The 20,072-nt window shown below is 36.5% G+C and overlaps 2 protein-coding genes across 3 annotated transcripts in view; one reads left to right on the forward strand and one right to left on the reverse strand.

Moving 5' to 3' along the window:
* Positions 1 to 20,072, reverse strand: part of LOC132132944 (tubulin alpha chain, testis-specific-like) — a 31,923-nt gene that overhangs the window by 9,147 nt on the left and 2,704 nt on the right. The window lies entirely within an intron of this gene.
* LOC132132935 (metal transporter CNNM4-like) lies at positions 427 to 19,932 on the forward strand. 2 transcript variants are annotated; one of them, XM_059545507.1, is made up of 8 exons: positions 444 to 1,844; positions 3,403 to 3,546; positions 4,411 to 4,545; positions 4,632 to 4,801; positions 12,416 to 12,512; positions 14,891 to 14,980; positions 18,079 to 18,254; positions 18,786 to 19,932. In XM_059545507.1, the coding sequence occupies exons 1-8, from the start codon at positions 467 to 469 to the stop codon at positions 19,137 to 19,139; spliced, it is 2,544 nt and encodes an 847-aa protein (XP_059401490.1). In that variant the 5' UTR covers positions 444 to 466; the 3' UTR covers positions 19,140 to 19,932. The 2 variants fall into 2 exon arrangements, with proteins under 2 accessions (XP_059401489.1, XP_059401490.1); XM_059545506.1 differs by lacking the exon at positions 14,891 to 14,980 and having other exon boundaries at positions 427 to 1,844.

A 20,072-nucleotide genomic window follows, 5' to 3' on the forward strand; every position in this document is an offset into this window, starting at 1 on the left:
GTCCCAACTTTTCCGGAATTCGGGTTGTATATATATATATATATATATATATATATATATATATATATATATATATATATATATATATATATATATATGTGTGTATAAAACTTTTATTTTTTTAACCATTTAATTTTGTCATGAAATATAAGGGGACATAGGGCTCGTGCTATTACATAACTTACACAAAAAGGCAAATGAAGAAAAAAAATATAATGTTTAATCGTAAACCTGTTAGATGCTTAAATTTATTTAAACGTATTACCACAACTGATCATAAATTATTACTATCTTATAATACCATAAGACGTTTATCTTTAAAGCCCAAACATTATGTTTTTAAAAGAAGAACTCGCACGCAACTAAGTGGGCGTTGCGCAATTTTGCATTATGCAAATAAGAGGGCGGGTTTGTTGCAGCGATGACGTGACGTAATGTCCAGCCTTGCGGAGAGAGCGCAACAAACATGGCGACAGAGCGGAGTGGACAGGGGTGTCTTCTAACTTTCATCGTGTTCCTCTGGAGCTTTGTCGGCGGGCGGACGGAGACGTCAAGCCCCGGCTCCAGCAGTCAGATCCTCGGCATGCGGCTAGAGAGGAGCGACAAAGCGGCCAGCACGACGGAGGACGGGCTCATCCAGGTAACAGAGGAGAGCAACGTCGTGCTCAGGTTTTATGGGCTGCACCTGAGCCCGGACACAGCATCCCACATCAGGTTCACAGAGTATGTGGATACGGAGGACAGTGACGAGTTAAACAGGACTTGTGAGGATTTCACCAAAGACCTGAGCATCAGCACCTTCATGAACGTGAGCAACAGAGGGACGTCAGGTCTGGTGAGTGTGTATGTGAAGCCACTGCGTAAGAGTGAACGAGAAAAGATCTACAGCCTATGTGTCAGGCAGGGTTTGGGAGACAAATGGGTCCAGCTGGGTGAAAACGATGGAAGATTGTTAGTCATAGAGGAGAAACAATCTTTTCTACCTCTTTGGTTCCAAATCATCCTTATTATAGGTTTGCTGATGCTGTCCGGCATGTTCAGTGGGCTCAACCTGGGGCTCATGGCATTGGATCCAATGGAGCTTCGCATTGTACAAAGCTGTGGAACTACTAAGGAAAAGAAATATGCACGAAAAATCGAACCCATTCGAAGCAAGGGCAACTATCTGCTTTGCTCTTTATTGTTGGGTAACGTGCTGGTCAACACAACTTTAACAATCCTGCTAGATGATTTGATTGGGTCGGGGTTGGGAGCCGTGGTGGCATCTACTGTTGGCATTGTCATATTTGGTGAAATTGTGCCACAAGCTCTGTGCTCGCGCCACGGTTTGGCCGTAGGTGCCAACACTATCATGTTGACCAAATTTTTCATGCTCCTGACCTTCCCATTGTCATTCCCTGTCAGTAAGCTCTTGGACTGCGTTCTTGGGCAGGAAATCGGCACCGTCTACAACCGCGAGAAGTTGTTGGAGATGCTGAGGGTCACCGAACCCTACAACGACCTGGTCAAAGAAGAACTGAACATCATACAAGGTGCACTGGAACTCAGAACCAAGACGGTTGAGAACGTGATGACGCCTCTGAGCAACTGCTTCATGATTCACATTGACACCGTGCTCGACTTTAATACCATGTCTGAGATCATGGAAAGCGGCTACACGCGGATTCCCGTGTACGATGCCGAGCTCTCCAACATCGTGGACGTCCTGTACGTCAAAGACCTGGCCTTCGTTGACCCCGACGACTGCACGACGCTTAAAACGGTCACTAAGTTCTACAACCACCCGGTGCATTTCGTCTTCCACGACACTAAGCTGGATGCCATGTTGGAGGAGTTTAAGAAAGGTTAGTGGATTTGAAAGTTTAAAAACAACCTGCTGTGCTCACAGGAAGCAAAGGCTTTGGCTCATGCAGTTGTTTTCATCATCATATTGATTCTGATGGGTGCTCAGATTCCCCCTGAGAGCCGAATCAATAACCATATGCTCCCTGTATCAACCTCCGATCAATATGAAGCTCTTCTAGAGAAGACAGAGGTATCCCATGCTGACAAAAGCACCTGATGCTCTTAAAAAATACACACCATCGTCGGGTCATCGGAGTTTGCACAATCACTCTGATGTTCTACCACTTTTACCTTCAGATTTGGGGCCGTAACACCATAGAAATTTAGGGAGACGTGTTTCCCTCGATATTCAGATTAGTATTCGTTAATGTTCATCCATTAGAGATGTTTGATTGAAGATGGGTTATATGGGTGGTGTTTTAAAATGAGGGTGGTTTGAAGTTTATCCCACTGCATATTTCCTCTCTCAATCACAGCAGCACTACAGAGGGACAAAAGCAATGTGACAGGCAACTAGCTCAACTGAGATATGAATGTATGTAATATGAGCTTATGAGAATGCAAATAATTAAATGTGGGTGGTTTGCTAAATGCTGATCCCTCAGGAACACTGGAGTGTATTTCAGCAAGAAAATATTAGCTCTCCTCTTAAGCAGACTGCTTGTCTGATGCTTTTTGCATTATTAAATATGACTTGCTCTAAATCCCTGGATTTCAGGAAAAAAACGACATATTTCCTCTATTTAAGGTCACTTATTAGAGATACATGATATCATTTTAGTCATTCAAAAATGTGAACATTGTGAATGGTTTTTTGTTTAGAAGTCTACAATTGGCCAATTTAAAAAAATACATGTTTTAATGCCTGATTTTACTTGTATTTTAAAAATATTTCAAAGCTTTAGTGGGGGAAAACATGCATTAGCATATAACAAAAAAATAATAATAATTGGTTGTCGGTGTTGGTCAGAACTTCTGTATTAGTCCTTCCATTTATTTTGGTTCAGATTCTAGCATTAAGTGTCGTACAAATCAATATATTATAGTTTTTTCCAGTAGTGTTGATTGTGCGGCGTTTCCAGATTCCCTTTGATTGACGTCAAAGTGTCTTTACTCCATCCTTCCCTTTTTCCTTTCTTTTTCTAATCCCAGACTGTCATTTCGCACTCCTAAGCTCTTTGAGCTCTAAGTTTACTAGCACTTCTGATCTGATTGACTCTTTTGGCTTTAAACATGAAGCCCTATGGTCCAGTATTGCTTAATTGGTCATGCTTGATCTGGCCCTTCAGATAAAACAAGATGATGAATAATTCATGGTGTTTTCAGACTGCAGTGATTAATACAGCTCATTAATATGCATGTCCATGCAGTGCTTCCATAGGAATATGGTTTGAATTATTCTACACCCACTCAGTGGGTTTCCTAGCCTGGTGTGAACTAAAACTTAATAACCATTAAACAGCCATTCAGTTTGCAATTACAACACTTAGAACATTTGATTCCCTCTTTTCCCAGTGTTCAACATGTTTAGTCTGAGATCTTTGGCTCTGTCCACAGGTAAATCCCACCTGGCCATCGTTCAGAAGGTGAATAATGAGGGCGAAGGAGATCCGTTCTACGAGGTCCTGGGTCTGGTCACGCTGGAGGATGTCATCGAGGAGATCATCAAATCTGAGATCCTGGACGAGTCTGATCTTTACAGTACATTTGTGATAGTTATTTTCTTGCTTGTTTACTAGTCTAGATATGAGATTACCCATGGAAATGTAATTGATGTATTAATTGGTTCGGTTTATTGATCTAGGCTTTCCCAAAAGCATCATGATCCTAAGTAGATCTTTGAGATTATTGGTGCCAATTAGGGATGTTTCGTCGATGCACGCCGAGCCAGTTGAGTCGGTTGAGATGTTAAACAAATTGCGACACAAGTTCTCTTAGGAGAACTTTCTTCAGAAAAGTTTAGATGGTATTTTCTTTTCATATTACCTCTGTAAATTGCATATTCAAGTATTTTCTTTGTTTACAACAGCACTGCTTTTCCATAAGCGCCATCTACTGGCAGAGAGTGAATTTGTGTTCTCATTCAGCCCATCTGCTGTTTTTGTTTTGTGCTAATATAATTTATACAGTGTAGCTTCACAAAGCTGAAGTCACACCATTCTATTTCTGTTTCAAATTTTGAAATATTGCATTAGTTTAAATCAACAGCTGCTCATTCGGAATGTATGCAGCATCGAATTGCCTCTAATTTCAATTGGAATGAGCAGAGGCAAAGCCTTAGTTTGTTTATTTGATTTGAGATTTGTTTTAAAATTTAAATTTAGTTTTGTTGTTTTACAAATTTCAGTTTCACAAAGAATTGTGCAGCATTTTGTCTGATAAATAAAGGACACCTTTTCATTTATTATTTGGATAAAAAAAAATAGTGAGAAAACCGTATCGTGAATCGTAACGCATCACGAGTTGAGTGATTCCTTATATCCCTAGTGATACCTGGCCTTATGATGCTTTTGGGAAACAAGCTGAGCATTGGTTGAGAGATTAATAATTTTTTTTGCCTTCTAGCTGACAATAGTAACAGAAAGAAAGTGGATCCCAACAAGAACAAGAGGGACTTTTCTGCTTTCAAACATGAGAGTGAATCCAAATCCAAGATATCGTCTCAACTAATGCTAGCAGCGCATCGTTTCCTCGCTACTGGTGAGTTGATTATCACCTCTCTCTCTCTTTGAGCATTTGTCATTGCAGATAACAGCTGATTTTTGTTGTTGCCCATCTTTCCACAGAGGTGAGCCTTTTCTGTCCACTCCAGATTTCAGACAAGGTCTTACTGCGAATCCTCAAGCACCCGGATGTCATTCAGGAGATTAAGTTCAATGAGAACGACAAGCGCTCGCAACAGCACTATTTATATCAGCGCGGAAAACCTGCCGACTTTTTCATCCTTATCCTTCAGGTAAGTAAATCTGACTGGTTGGCCTGCGTGGAGAATACAGCTGGAAGCTCTGTAGACTCTGGCAGAATTTGAACATCTCTCCTGCATGTGTGTGTTATTAAATATTTAGATGGGTTTGAGAATGCTGTCAGCTGCCAGTAAAAGTGCCTTTAAGTCAAAACAGAAAGTGGGCTAATTCCCTCAGCAATCAGTCACATGTTAATTGAGCTTGCCAAGCGAAATATCACTATCACGATTGCTTAAATTACTATTGCTTCTCGAGGATGTCTGTGCTAATACTTATAATGAATGATCACATTTATGATTTTCATGGGAGATAAACAGAAGATATTTAATAGTTTTATTTTCAGATATCAAATCCTTTGAAAGGAATGGTGGTTATTAGTTTGGCCTACTTTTAAACAGACTTTATTTAAATAAATTCATTTATAATAGATTCAAATATAAATGTGTATTTATCAAAGTATAAGAGAACAAAAACATTTATAATACTATTATTAATTTGTTTGATCATAATACATTATCTAATGCTAATTTATACAACAAGAAATATATTTATAAATGTATGTATTTATAAATGTATAAAAAATGTTTTAGTGTATATATAGAAATTATCTTAAACCTAGATTATTAAAAAAATATTGAAGGAATGATCTGCAGTGCTGCTAGTTTTGGGAATTTTGTCAATTTTTCGAAATTGAGATTTATATATCATCTGAAAGCTGAATAAATCATCTTTCCATTTATGTATGGTTTTGGGACAATATTTGTCCGAGATACAACAATTAGAAAATCTGGAATCTGAGGGTGCCATATAAATAAAATACTGAGAAAATCGCCTTTCAAGTTGTCCAAATTAACCCTTAGCAATGCATATTACTAATCAAAAATAAAGTTTTTATATATTTATGGTGGGAAATTCACCAAACATCTTCATGGAACGTGATCTTTTCTCAGTATCCTAATGATTTTTGGCATAAAAGAACGATTTATCATTTTGGCCCATACAATGTTTTTATGGCTATTGCTAAATATTAACCCCAGCGACTTAAAACCGGCTTTGTGATCCGGGGTCACATTTATCAACTTTCTTATTACTGCTGTGACTTTTAATGATGTTTTGTGACAAGCTATTATGGATCTTTTGTTTTATAAAAAAAAAACTGCATATCACCACCCTGGTAACCATTCAGAAATCCCTTTTATTCTTGTAGTGGTTTTTATTCAAAACAAACATGTCTCATTATAAAAATATAACCTTTTTAATAATGACCTGTCTGGTACTGTTTTACTGCATTCGAGAGTTTGGATGATTTGAGAGAAGGAGAAAAGGTCAGAGCAGTTTCCTGTGTCCCAGGGCTGGTACCATGTGATTGTAACCCCTCACCATACATCTATCCACAAATATCTCTGTCTGCCTGTCTGTAATTGGTCAGAATTTTGAGTAGAGGATTAGATGAGTCCAAAAATAGACCAGATTTTTCTGAAGAAAAGATGAGTGTTGTTTTCCTGTGAAAAACTCACAGCCATGATGACGGAGTTATGAATGGTTTCCAGGGCATTGAGATGTAGTTACTCGGTTGTTTTAAGTGGTTTCTATTTATGCACATTTATTGATTATGTTATGTTGTTTTTAATTCATACAGTAGGGTAACTGCAAATGTCTTTCTAGCAATGATTTTGTTAACAACTGTTTTTTTTTTAACAGTTAGTGATTTAAACATCAGTTAAATTAATAATGAATTAAACATACGCATTACTCCTGGAAACGAATGCTAAAACACCATAGAATTTGCGCCATCTTGAGGAGTCTGAAATAGATCTTGCTCCCTCAGGACATAAAATAATACACGCATCATAAGATATTCAGAGAAATAAGTTCTGTTTCAAAAACATTTATCCTTTCCGAATCATGTCCATGATAATTTTCTTGGTGTTCACATAGCGAGTGCTAAAACCTAACTCAAGTTTCGTACTATTCCTTGCTAGTGCTATTTCATACCTTTTTTGTTCTGTTCATACTAAAGGTCCTTGAAATGTCATCTGAAACTAACGCACGTTAAAAAATAAATACAAATTCTTTCAATCACGTTTACCCACTGCCTCCCAAACTTTCGTTATAAAAGAAATTCGGATCCTGTTCCATCCTCTGCATTTTTCGCATCCGTAGCAAGCATTTTGAGAGGTTGAGACATGTCTGACAAGTTGATCGGCTGCTTCCTGCAGCACAAAGCACTGTATAGGTCCTTGCACACTGAGGTCATGGAAATTTGTGGTCTTCTTTTTAATATGTGGCTCAAATATCACTAGCAAAGCATCAAACTTTGAGTTTAACTTTGAATTGCCCGGGACAATCGCGCAGCTCCTTCACAAGGAGTTTGAACTCTCCTTAGATTAGATGATGGATCCAGTATTTCTTATTTCTTTCTTCTCTTTTTAAGAAGAGCGAGCACAACAAAATCATCCTATTTGCTTGAAGACCCATTTTGTACGGTTTTGCTAATTGTTTTGCAAACAGATTATATGCATCAGACTCCGTGTGCAAGGTTTCTGTGCGTGACGAAATTTTAGGATGATTAATATGAAAAAACACATATGAACACTTTGGACTCTGTGTGCTAGGACCAGAGGGTAAAGTGGTTATCAAAGCATTGGAATACGGTTGCTAGGGTATTCTGGGTGGTTGCTAAGTGCTTTCTTACTGCCACTCTGTAGTCATCTTTAGATATGACTTGGGTCCATTCTTCAATTTTATTAAAATCATTTTTTTTTTTTTTGTGCTTTCAAATCAATTAATCGCATGAAAAGAAAAAGTTTGTGTTTACAAACACACATATGTAAGAAATATTTACATGTGTGTGTGAATATATATTTATATACACGTGTGTGTATATGTGTGTGTGTGTGTGTGTGTATATATATATATATATATATATATATATATATATATATATATATAATGTATATGTATGTATGTATGTACATCGCAATTAATAGATTTGACAGCACTACTTTTTTTTTTGCCTGTTTTATTGTTTGCCAAGCAAAAATTATGTGTCTGATCACTTGAAGTAACAGTGCACCTCTCTGCACAGTTTGAGGCATCGTTCATATTCTTACACTGTCAGGGAAAAAAAGGTACAAAAGCTTTAGGTGGTACCTTTACAAAAATATGTACCATTTAGGTGCTAATATGCATCCTTTAGGAATAAATAAGTGGCCGTTTTGGCTCTTTTTCTGAGAGTGTAGCACAAGCAGCACAGAATAAAACGCATGCAGAGGTTTAATGCTTAGTAATAGAGATTTGAATGGTTGAGCATTAGTAATAGTGATGCTTGCCTTAGCAAGTACCACTGGTTGCTGGTTATCATTTTCAACTTTTTTTAGTGCCGTATATTGAGATTGGCAGCTCGTTGGTGCCCGTCAGCCAGACATTTAGCTAGAAGAGGCCCTGCATCAGACAGGCCTGCCCTTCACTAATTTATCCCTCTTACATAAGAAAGGGATCCTGAGCATAGCAGCTCTAATCCCACCCCCTTTCTGCCAGCAACACACACACACACACACACAATTGAATGCACAACTAATCAAAGCTGTGCACTGTCCATGCTCTCTTTTTCTGAAACCGTCCAATCAGAGGCGAGATTGATTTAAAGACTCTTGGATGTCTGTTCTACAGAAAGCTGATAATACATATATAGATACTGACTCATATTTGAACTTGAAGAAGGATCAACACAATAGTGTGACCTTTAACTATAGAACTATATTTAACTATTATACTTTCCAGTCATCTGATTTGAATATTTGTGCGGCAGCTTACTAAGCATCAAGGTCAAGGTAGAACGAGCTGTGATAGGTCACCGGGCCGATGTGGCGCACAGGCCCCCAGGGATCAGTAAATCAGATTTGCTGTGTGCTCGGCGCGGGGTCAGCCAGGAGAAGGCTAACACTTTCAGAACCTCAGTGTGAGAGAGTTTATCACAGTCGTAATCATCCCCGCGGCACAATGTCATACGGAGCACAAACAGCATGTGTCAGGGAACGTTACATCACACTGGACATCAAACCGCATGTCTGCTTAAATAAATCAAACTCCTGCAGCTTATTTACAAATGCTCATTTTCCCGAATACATCTGCCTTTATTTTAAGTTTCAAAATGAGTTCAAATGTAATAGATAATCTAATATATTTATGAAATTATTAAACTGCATTTTCAAAATGAAAAAATACCAAATTAATTATAGTATCTAATATACAACATATATGTATTAAAAAAACAACAATTTTGTTGTTTTGATTGGACTATTTGACATTTTCTTATGCCCTCTATAATTTCTTATGCCCTCCTCTTATGCCCTCTATTTAAATAAAAATATAAAAAAGTAAAAATAGATTTTATATATATATATATATATATATAAAACTGTATTAATATTTTTTTTAATGTCAGTGTAATCAAATTACAATTTGTTAACATCTGTTAAATAGCAAAGGACTTATCTTATCTAATTAAGATAAAAATTTGTTTATATTTAAATATTTATAATTCATAAATATAATTTCTTATATTTTTATTTTACTGTTTTACTTTTATTTTACTTACATAGAGATGATATATATATATATATATATATATATATATATATATATATATATATATATATATATATATATATATACATAGTCGTGGCCAAAAGTTTTGAGAATTACAGAAATATTAGTTCTCAAAAAGTTTGCTGCTAAACTGCTTTTAGATCTTTGTTTCAGTTGTTTCTGTGATGTACTGAAATATAATTACAAGCACTTCATATGTTTCAAAGGCTTTTATCGACAATTACATGACATTTATGCAAAGAGTCAGTATTTGCAGTGTTGGCCCTTCTTTTTCAGGACCTCTGCAATTCGACTGGGCATGCTCTCAATCAACTTCTGGGCCAAATCCTGACTGATAGCAACCCATTCTTTCATAATCACTTCTTGGAGTTTGTCAGAATTAGTGGGTTTTTGTTTGTCCACCCGCCTCTTGAGGATTGACCACAAGTTCTCAATGGGATTAAGATCTGGGGAGTTTCAAGGCCATGGACCCAAAATTTCAACATTCTGGTCCCCGAGCCACTTAGTTATCACTTTTGCCTTATGGCACGGTGCTCCATCGTGCTGGAAAATGCATTGTTCTTCACCAAACTGTTGTTGGATTGTTGGAAGACGTTGCTGTTGGAGGGTGTTTTGGTACCATTCTTTATTCATGGCTGTGTTTTTGGGCAGAATTGTGAGTGAGCCCACTCCCTTGGATGAGAAGCAACCCCACACATGAATGGTGTCAGGATGCTTTACTGTTGTTATGACACAGGACTGATGGTAGCGCTCACCTTTTCTTCTCCGGAAATGCTTTTTTCCAGTTGCCCCAAACAATCGGAAAGGGGCTTCATCAGAGAATATGACTTCCTTAGCAGTCCTCAGCAGTCCATTCACTATACTTTCTGAAGAAGATCAATCTGTCCCTGATGTTTTTTTTTGGAGAGAAGTGGCTTCTTTGCTGCCCTTCTTGACACCAGGCCATCTTCCAAAAGTCTTGGCCTCACTGTGCGTGCAGATGCGCTCACACCTGGCTGCTGCCATTCCTGAGCAAGCTCTGCACTGGTGGCACTCCGATCCCGCAGCTCAATCCTCTTTAGGAGACGATCCTGGCGCTTGCTGGACTTTCTTGGACGCCCTGAAGCCTTCTTTACAAGAATTGAACCTCTTTCCTTGAAGTTCTTGATGATCCTATAAATTGCTGATTTAGGTGCAATCTTAGTAGCCACAATATCCTTGCCTGTGAAGCCATTTTTATGCAACGCAATGATGGCTGCACACGTTTCTTTGCAAGTCACCATGGTTAACAATGGAAGAACAATGATTTCAAGCATCACCCTCCTTTTAACATGTCAAGTCTGCCATTCTAACCCAATCAGCCTGACATAATGATCTCCAGCCTTGTGCTCATCAACATTCTCACCTGAGTTAACAAGACGATTACTGAAATGATCTCAGCAGATCCTTTATTGACAGCAATGAAATGCAGTGGAAAGGTTTTTTTGGGATTAAGTTAATTTTCATGGCAAAGAAGGACTATGCAATTCATCTGATCACTCTTCATAACATTCTGGAGTATATGCAAATTGCTATTATAAAAACTTAAGCAGCAACTTTTCCAATTTCCAATATTTCTGTAATTCTCAAAACTTTTGGCCACGACTGTATATATATATATATATATATATATATATATATATATATATATATATATATATATATATAATTTCAGATATTTATGGTTATTGTTTTCAATAGCCAAAAGCCAGTTTGGCCTATTAAATACCAAATAAACATCTTGTTTATGCACACTTTCCTTCTTTCTTGTTTGTTGCTTAAAGATTAAAAAAAAAATCGGAAACAGGTATCGGAATCAGCCAGTTTGCTTGTAAAAAATCTGTATCGGAATCGGCCATTAAAAATCATGATCGTGCATCCCTTATATATACACACACATACTTAAAAATATTTTAGATGTAATATTTTAGGAAATGCGTGATTATGTTACGTCTTCTGGTTTTAGTAAATTTAGTTTTAGCTATTGATGTGTGATGATTTGTTGGAAGTATTTTTCTTATTATCAATGTTAAAAATAGTTTTTGCTGCTTAATATTTTTGTGTGAACTGATGTATTTTTTTTCAAGATTCTTTGATGAATATAAAGTTCAAAAGAAGGGCATTTATTTGAAATGGTAACCTTATAAATGCCTTTACTGTCACTTTTGATCAATTGAATCCATCCTTGCTATATACAAGAATAATTTCTTTAAATAAAAAAATAATCATTCTGAAACCAAACTTCTGACTGGTACTGTATGTAATTGTGGAGATTTGTCTAGTACTACTAGAAATAGTAGTATTTCTGTCAATAACTTGTTTGGCTCTGGTTTGCTGTCGTAACAGAAAGCAGCAAAGTTGTTTGTGTTTGGAGTGTCTACCTGAATATAGACACCAGAGCAGAGGAGACTCCGATAGAGTGACAGGATCCGTGTGTCATGCAATCCGAGCACTGCGGATCCGGTTACCGTTTTCTGAAAATGAGAGGAAAGGTTGACTCTCCATTGGGATGGAAAATGGGGCAAATATGATGCCTGAGACATTGGAAAATGTATGTGTATGCTCGAATGTGGTTTCAAACTACTGAAGTCCTGACCTCACACTCCTTGTGGGAGTTTCGCTTGGGTTTTGTATCATTCGTCTTTAATTATGGAGACGCAACCGGTTGTTCAAGGAAACCAGTTAAGATTTCAAAATAAGATGTTTTGTTTTTAAAGTGTCTTAAAAAATGTGGTTCAGTTATTTAAGAACAAACCAGTGGGGGTTCTTCAGGGCTTTAGGTTTCAGTCTCTTGAAGGACAACACACAAAAGCTACAAAGGTTTTATTAGCAATGTATTTATTTGATTACATTTTATTAGGAGTTGGCAGTTCTCATTTATTTGTTTCCAAATTATTCTTGAAATATATACAACAGTATGTCCTGCACGACTGGCTTTTCTAACTAATGAAACTAATTAACTCACACCTGTCTTTCAGGGTCGGGTGGAAGTTGAGGCTGGAAATGAGAATATGATGTTTGAGACGGGTCCTTTCTCTTATTATGGAGTCATGGCACTGAGTACACCATGCCTGGGTGAGTATTTTACCTCGCTTTTTTTTATCAAAAAGTGTGAAACAATCCAAACTAAAAAAAATGTTCATTTAAAGGGACAGTCCATCCAAAAAAATCATTTCTGTTATTATTTACTCACCCATGTGTCAAAAACTGTATATTTTCATGGAGGCTTGAAAGCTTCTCAGTCATTGTAACTCCATGGAAAAGATCGACCAGCACAGTTTCAGATGAGTAAATGCTGACAGAATTTTGTAATATGTAATATTAGTTTTCTGAATAAGATAGATTTATGGTAACAATGACTGTTGATATGTTTGGTGCCCAGCCTTAGTTTAACTAATGGATCTTGTCAGCGCCGTTTTTTTAGATTCTCACAGTGCACTTTGTCATGATCTGTCAATGTAAGTTTAGTCTTTTGTATTGTATAATAACAATTTGGCTGCAGGACGTCTGCTGGAAGAGTGTCACTAATAATGCAGTCTGATTCTGTTCTTCACCTCCAGCTGCAGTCCATTCATGTGCCAAACATCACACTTATGTGCTTAGCATGGGTCTAAATGTATGGCTGTGTGTGCTTTGAGAAACACACCCTCATGTCCTTCCAAAGCTCGGATTTTCTTTCAACCTTGAAAGCTTAAAGGAGATGTATAGCAGAATGTCCAAGCTGATTTTTCCCTACACATTGCTAATGGATGGGGATTCATTTATTCCAAAGTCTCTTTCAAGGAAAGTCTGTTCACCCGGTGGCCATATTTGTAATGCCTCCAGACAGCTAAAACAAGACCAAGTCCTATCTAAATGAATGTGGGAATCCTGAAATCTCAAAAGCGGTCTAATGAACTCACAAATAAATTACATATTTGAAAACCGTGACACAATCTGAAATGGACTGCCCCATGAATGGTGTTTCTTATGCTCAAATAGCATTAAAAAAGCTTCTCAGGCTAGACCAGCCAATGCATATGCACAGTTATAATGCGCTGATAACTACATGAGCATTGGTTCAGTGGCTTGTCTAGTCTCAGGTTTTGGGAACTGGAGCTTCTAACAGCCGCTGCAGTGACGCAATTACTTTATCAGTCAGTGATTGGCTCTTCCATTTAGAAGGCGGGACTATTCCACCATATTGCGCGTTGCAGTTGTTCCCATTCATAAATTATAGGAATGAACCATCTTTGTATTTCTATAGTCTTTGTTTTATACTTGCCAAAAAAAACACCTTAAAACTGCTTCCGGAACCAATTTATTTATATATTTATAAAATTATCTTCCAAATCAAATTTATGCTTGCATTCAATCAAAACATTCAAATTTGATGCACTTAGCCAAACACGAACCAACTAAATTTACGTTTTTGACAAAAAACTTGCCACAACTAGTCTTGAGGCACCAAGTTCAAATGTTTGCACGTGTAATAGTTATTTGAGAGCTATGACAGAGAATCTTTCTTTGAGTAATTGAGTATTATTCTATTGAATAATATTGATTGATACAATTAAGCATCTATAAACTAATAATATTTGATGTTTTTGACTTAAAACTTAGAACAACGGCTGCACGATTAATAAAATACGATTTGCCATGTGTATTTCATCAGTAAAGCTGGTTCTGTGATTAGTATTAAATCTTCATCACATGCTTTCAGATGGAGCAGCATTTACTACACAGAGCCGTATTCTAAGCAGTGATAAAGGCTATATAATCTTGTTGCATTATTATAATAAAAATTATAAGACAAACTCTGATAAGCCATATATTGTCATAGTTGTGTGTTTATTAGTCTCGTTGAATTAATGAAAGCAGTTAAATCTTCTGTTTATTCAGCTGCAGCGATGCATATGTGAGTCATATTTGAAGTTTCAGCATGAGAGTGCCCTCTGGCCTTCGGATGGAGATTTACTGCTAGTGTAAGACTCTGTAGGTCTTAATTCTTCATTAATAATGACTTAATTTTTGCTGTGTTACTCAAAATTATGGTTTGGATATAAAAGAGATATTTAGACCAAGTATATAGACCACTTTTATGGTGTTTTGATTCCTTTTTGAAGCCTATTGGCAATGTGAAGACCATTTTACTTGTATGGAAAAGAGCAGCTTAGACATTCTGCAAAACGTCTATATTTGGGTTTCACTAAAGGAGGAAAGTCATACAGGTTTGGAGCGATAACGGCAAATTTTGGGTGAAATATAGCCTACCTTTTAACACCACCAGAATGTGTTGTACTTTCAAAGGCAAGGTTAGTAGCAAAGTATTACCCCTTCAAAGAAAATATTATATCCCGTAGTGTTTTATAATGAGGGATTTGTGCTGATGCTGAAGCAGCTCTCGGCAGGATGTTGATGCGTGGCGTGTTTAAAGAGCTTCTCTGTCTCTCCTCTCCCCCCGTCCTCCTCAGCTGTCACCCCCCCTCTCTCTCTTTCCGTGGTGTCACCTCGTCCGCGCCGCCTTTCGCTTAAGAGGTTTTCTTTGTTCTCGCGTTTCCCAGGTAAATGCCCTGCATGCTGGGTGCTAACTCAGGGATGTAGGGGTAGCTAACAGGGGGTCAGTGTGGGACAGGAGCTAGTTTAAAATGAAAAAATAACCTTTATCATGCCATGACCTGTTGTCCAGCAAGTTCACATTTTATTTATGTATTTATTTACAGTAATGTAAAAGCTGTTCCAAAGCCTAGACAGCAATTTCAGGCATTGTATGTAATGTAATAAAAATACATTTAAGTTCTGCATAGAATATTAATAGAAATTAGTTCCAGTCGATTAAAAATTCACATGCAAAAAAACAAATAGTAGGAAATATTCCGTATTTTCCAATTATATAGTGCTCGCGTTAATTCAAAACATTCAAACTTGACTTAAATTAGTCACAAGAATTGCAAAAATAAAATCGGATAATTGATTTCAAACTTATCACAACTTTATATGGCAGGTTTGAGTAAGTGTGAGCAAGAGATTCAAGGGCTACAGCAGACAATTTTCAGTAAATAATGCCATTTATTTTCTTTTTTTTTCTTCTCACACAGAATGATTGTTTGCATTCAGAGGAGCTGAAATAAAGCATATGTCTATAGCACTTAACTTTTATGGTATATTTATGGTTCTTTTTAGTCCTTTCAAGTTACAAAAATCACTATAAAAGTAAAAAAACTGGCTGAAATTTTATTTGATTTATATTTGTTTCAAAACCTAGACACAATTTTAGGCATCGTCTTGTATTATAATCAAATACATTTTATTACTGTATAAAATATTGATAGAAAATAGTTCCATCTAAAAAAAAGATTTTCTCCGTTTATTAGGACATTTTGAAAAGTAGAATACAGTTCTTAATAAATAAATAAAAAAAGTTGACTTCATCCAGTATTTGTGTGCATAAAGTATTTATTTGTTTTAGTTTTGAGTTGTTAGCTTTGCAACATAACTATTGAAATCAACTGTGAGCGTTAGCTCAAATGCATGATGTGGCATGTGACATATAAACATTGATTTAAATGAGTGTTATTAAAATAGAAGCTTGCTGGACTGGGTGCCTCTGACATTGACTGACCTCTTGAGCTCAGTCTTTGAAGAGCTCTTCTGCTCTAACCACTAACACACTCACCCTGCTGCCTGTCCATCACACCTGACCTCCTGCAACTGACATTCACACCAACCTGAAGATTCAGTCCTGCTCCATTCTGAGTTGCCTTAGTATCAGAATATACTAGAAAACGTGCCATGAGCGTTGTGAGGCCGAATGAAGACCTGTTTGTGACGTCATGATGAAAAGGGAGCCTTATAATTTATATTATTTTAATCACGTTATCAGTCAATAAGTGTTAAATACTTGTAGTGTTATCAGCTAAACCTAAACCAATAACATGTTAACAGAGAGAAAAAATATTTGTTTAATATATATATATATATATATATATATATATATATATATATATATATATATATATATATATATATATATATATATATATATATATATATATATATATATATATATATATATATATATATAAAATATAACTTATTTTATTTACAATTTCAAATTTTTGTCTAATTCAATTTATTTTAGTAAAATTACTAAAACTGAACTAAATAAAGTAAATGGACATTTTAAAAATGAAAACAACAAAATAACTAAGACAAATGTTTCAGAAACGTCAATATAGCCTTTTTTGTTTAGTATCTAAACTAATATTTAAAAACTTTTTTTTTTTTTGTACAGTGCAACTTTTGTTTTCTTCTAATTATTTTCAGTCAGCCATGTGAACGGTTTACCTCATTAATATTATGTAAAGTAACGTGTTATACAATTTGCGACCATTTTAAGATTAAGATTATTTTGTAAGATATTTTCAACCACCTGTCCATTTTTTATTTTTTTGACAGAAGTGCAATGTAGTATAGTCAAATACTTAGGCAATTTTCTGATATCATCGAAATTCTATGATATCGATATGATGATTGGTTTTGTCAGCAACTCGTCATGAATTTTAATCATGTTCACTTTGGTTACCGTTACAGACCAAACTACTCTTGAGAGGACACGAGTTACACTATAATACTCGATCTCTTCCGTTATCAATATCAAACTTCGCATGTTTTGCGGTGCAAATTACTTCATTGATTATAACCGGAGAGTTAAAGGAACTGCAGGGAGTTTGTGTTCAAAGGAAAGCTAGTAATTCATTCAATCGTAAAAAATTTAAAAATAAATACTTTTAAAATAGCATCAATTCAAAACAACTACTAACAAAACAAAATATTTTATTTGTTTACCTGCATGTCAGGTGACCATTAAGCAACCTCAGAGAAACGGAAGCATTAAAATGTGATTTAATTATTAATATATATATATATATATATATATATATACACTTATCTCTGGGGTACTTCAAAAAAAATATTAGGTGAAAGCGGTTCAGATGACATCATGTAACGAATAAAAAAAGTAACCAGTCTGATTACGAGTATTTAAAAATGTAATTTAATCTAATTACAAGTACTTAATTTTTGGAATCTGATTACGTAATCCAGATTAAATTTAATTAAATGCTACCCAGCTCTGCCAGTAACCATTCGGAGTCAGTTGTGCATTTTTGTTCTTGTTTTCTTGTTAATGTCGCAGTTAAACCCGTCTAATCCTAGTAAATGTTGCAGATAGTTCATGAAAGCATCTATATAGGGCGCTAGTGTATCAACATTACAGCGCTGATCCCATGTGGTTTTGGGTAATCGAGGGTTTTATTTACATCCTCTGTTCTTTATAGACACATACTAATATTATAGTATTTATTAGCACACACTAATCTATGCTTCTCCAGCATAACCAAACGAATGCTGTTTGAAATGACCATCCAATCATTTGCAATAATCTTTCCGTTCATTTCAAATGTGATATGAGTTGTTTGTGGCTCCTTGTTTATTGTTGTTCTGTCCCTCTCATCGATGACATCATCGTTTTATTTATTTTGTTTTAAGATTTGCCACATTTTTGTGTATTTTGTGTCTTCTTGACTTTTTCATATGTGTGTGTAAGTGTTTGTAAGCAGGCGTACCGAGACATGAACTAAGGTTTTCCTGTTTGTTCCAGAGTTTCGCTCCCCGTCTCACTTGAGTGGTTTGAACCGCTCGGCCTCTCTGAGCTGCACAGAAAGAGTCGACTCGGTGTCCGTCATCGGCAGTAACAGTCAGCTCAATAACAGCCCTGTGGCACAGTACATCCCTGATTTTAACGTGCGGGCCCTCACTGACCTGCAGTATGTGAAGGTATGTTACGTCCATAAACAGCTGATAACAGCAAGGTTTCAGTCTGGTCTTCACACAAATGTGCGTATGACTTCAGAAAAGGCGACGGGACTTTTTTTTAATCATTAAATCAAAAATGACCACATATATATATATATATATATATATAAATTGTGGTCATTTTTGTTAATGTAGTATTTTTATATTTAATTATATTAATATTTAGTTACATTTGAATATTTTTACCTCTTTTTTTCAGAAAGTATGTAACTAAGGAATGTGTGCTGAGTTTGTGGGATCAAAATAGTTGTGAATTTTGTATTATTAATCATTTTGAAAACAGTTGTGCAGTTTTGTGGAAACTGTGATACTTTTTTTTGATGAATAGAAGGTTTGAACGACAGCATTTATATTATTGTATCTTTTGTAACATAAAAATATTTACCCTCACGTTTGATCAGTTTAAGTTCTTACTGAGAAAATGTATTCATTTCTTTCCAAAAATAAAAAATTGAGCATCAGTGTAAATAAGTTTCTATTTTTATTTTTCAGGTCACTCGTTCGCAGTACCAAACCGGCCTCCTGGCTTCAAAACTGGACAGCATGCCCCAGTCTCCTGAGAGCAGCCATATCCGCCTGAACCCCTCCCCTCTTCCGCCTCTGACCCCCCCCATGTCCTCCACCATGAATCCCACCACAGCGCCGCCGGCACCCAGAGAGAACGGGCCGGATGAGACCACCTCGCTGCTCAACGACAAGAACAGTCTGTCCAGACAGCGTCTGAGCCACATCCTCCCTCAGAACCAGTCGCACCTGAACGCCAACTCTAGCCCGACGCCCCTCCCCAACCCTCTCGCGCATCACATGCACACGTTCACCCACACGCACACAGAGAGCACCATTTGACGACACTAATCTGGGGCTCAGAGAGTTCCAGAGCTGACCGAAGGCGATCACACAAACACACCGGACGATGTAGCGTACTTTCTCTCGATTCGAGATGACAAAGTGTGTCCAAAAACTCCCAAAAGGTGCATCGTCTTCAACATTCCCACTGTGATTTTAGGGGCTGCGGGTTCAGCCCGACGTTGAGGTGTTCAGTTAAGCAGACTGTTATGCCTGCTATTGCATGTTAATCATGTAGAGACTCTATCAAAGCTTTCAGCATATAAGTGTGTTCGGTATGCAACAGATACCGTTTAAAGGCATTATACAATTACATCATTATCTAATCAAATTATTGAGCCATATGCACTTTTTATAATGTCTCTGACCCAGCAGCATGCATTCGTGTGCTGTAGTTTTCTGAGACTTTGACCATAAGAGCACTTTGAGTTTCATAAGCTATCATTGGACTGAACTATCCTTTTTAGCACAAACGAAGATGGATCTGGTCTAGTTTTCTTGCTTTGATTTTGACCGCTTTCTTTCAAAGTCGAAAGCATCAAGCTTAGGTGAATTTTTTTTATTTTTTTTTAAGTGTGGCTATTTGATGTAGCTCTATGTGGCGCAATCGTAGCTCTACTTGACAAGCGTGAAGGGAAACTTTGTAAATTTAGTTTGGAGACGTGAAATTTGCTGACGCAGATGTGGTTTGGAGAACCAGACGTGGTCAGTTAGTGCTCAAAACAGACAAAAAAAAGAGCTTTAAGCACTGCAAATTCAGATCTGTGATACGTGATTAAAAACATGATATAATAATTTAAATATGAATATTTTTTTGTTTTGTCTAAATTAGTTTTTTTGTTATTTTTGGACACATTTATAACATCATCCGGGACAAACCTTTGTTATATTTCACAACAAAATATTCTATTTGACAAAATAAAGCCTGTTTAC

Source organism: Carassius carassius, chromosome 49, assembly GCF_963082965.1.
Source record: "Carassius carassius chromosome 49, fCarCar2.1, whole genome shotgun sequence".
NCBI classification, from domain to species: domain Eukaryota; kingdom Metazoa; phylum Chordata; class Actinopteri; order Cypriniformes; family Cyprinidae; genus Carassius; species Carassius carassius.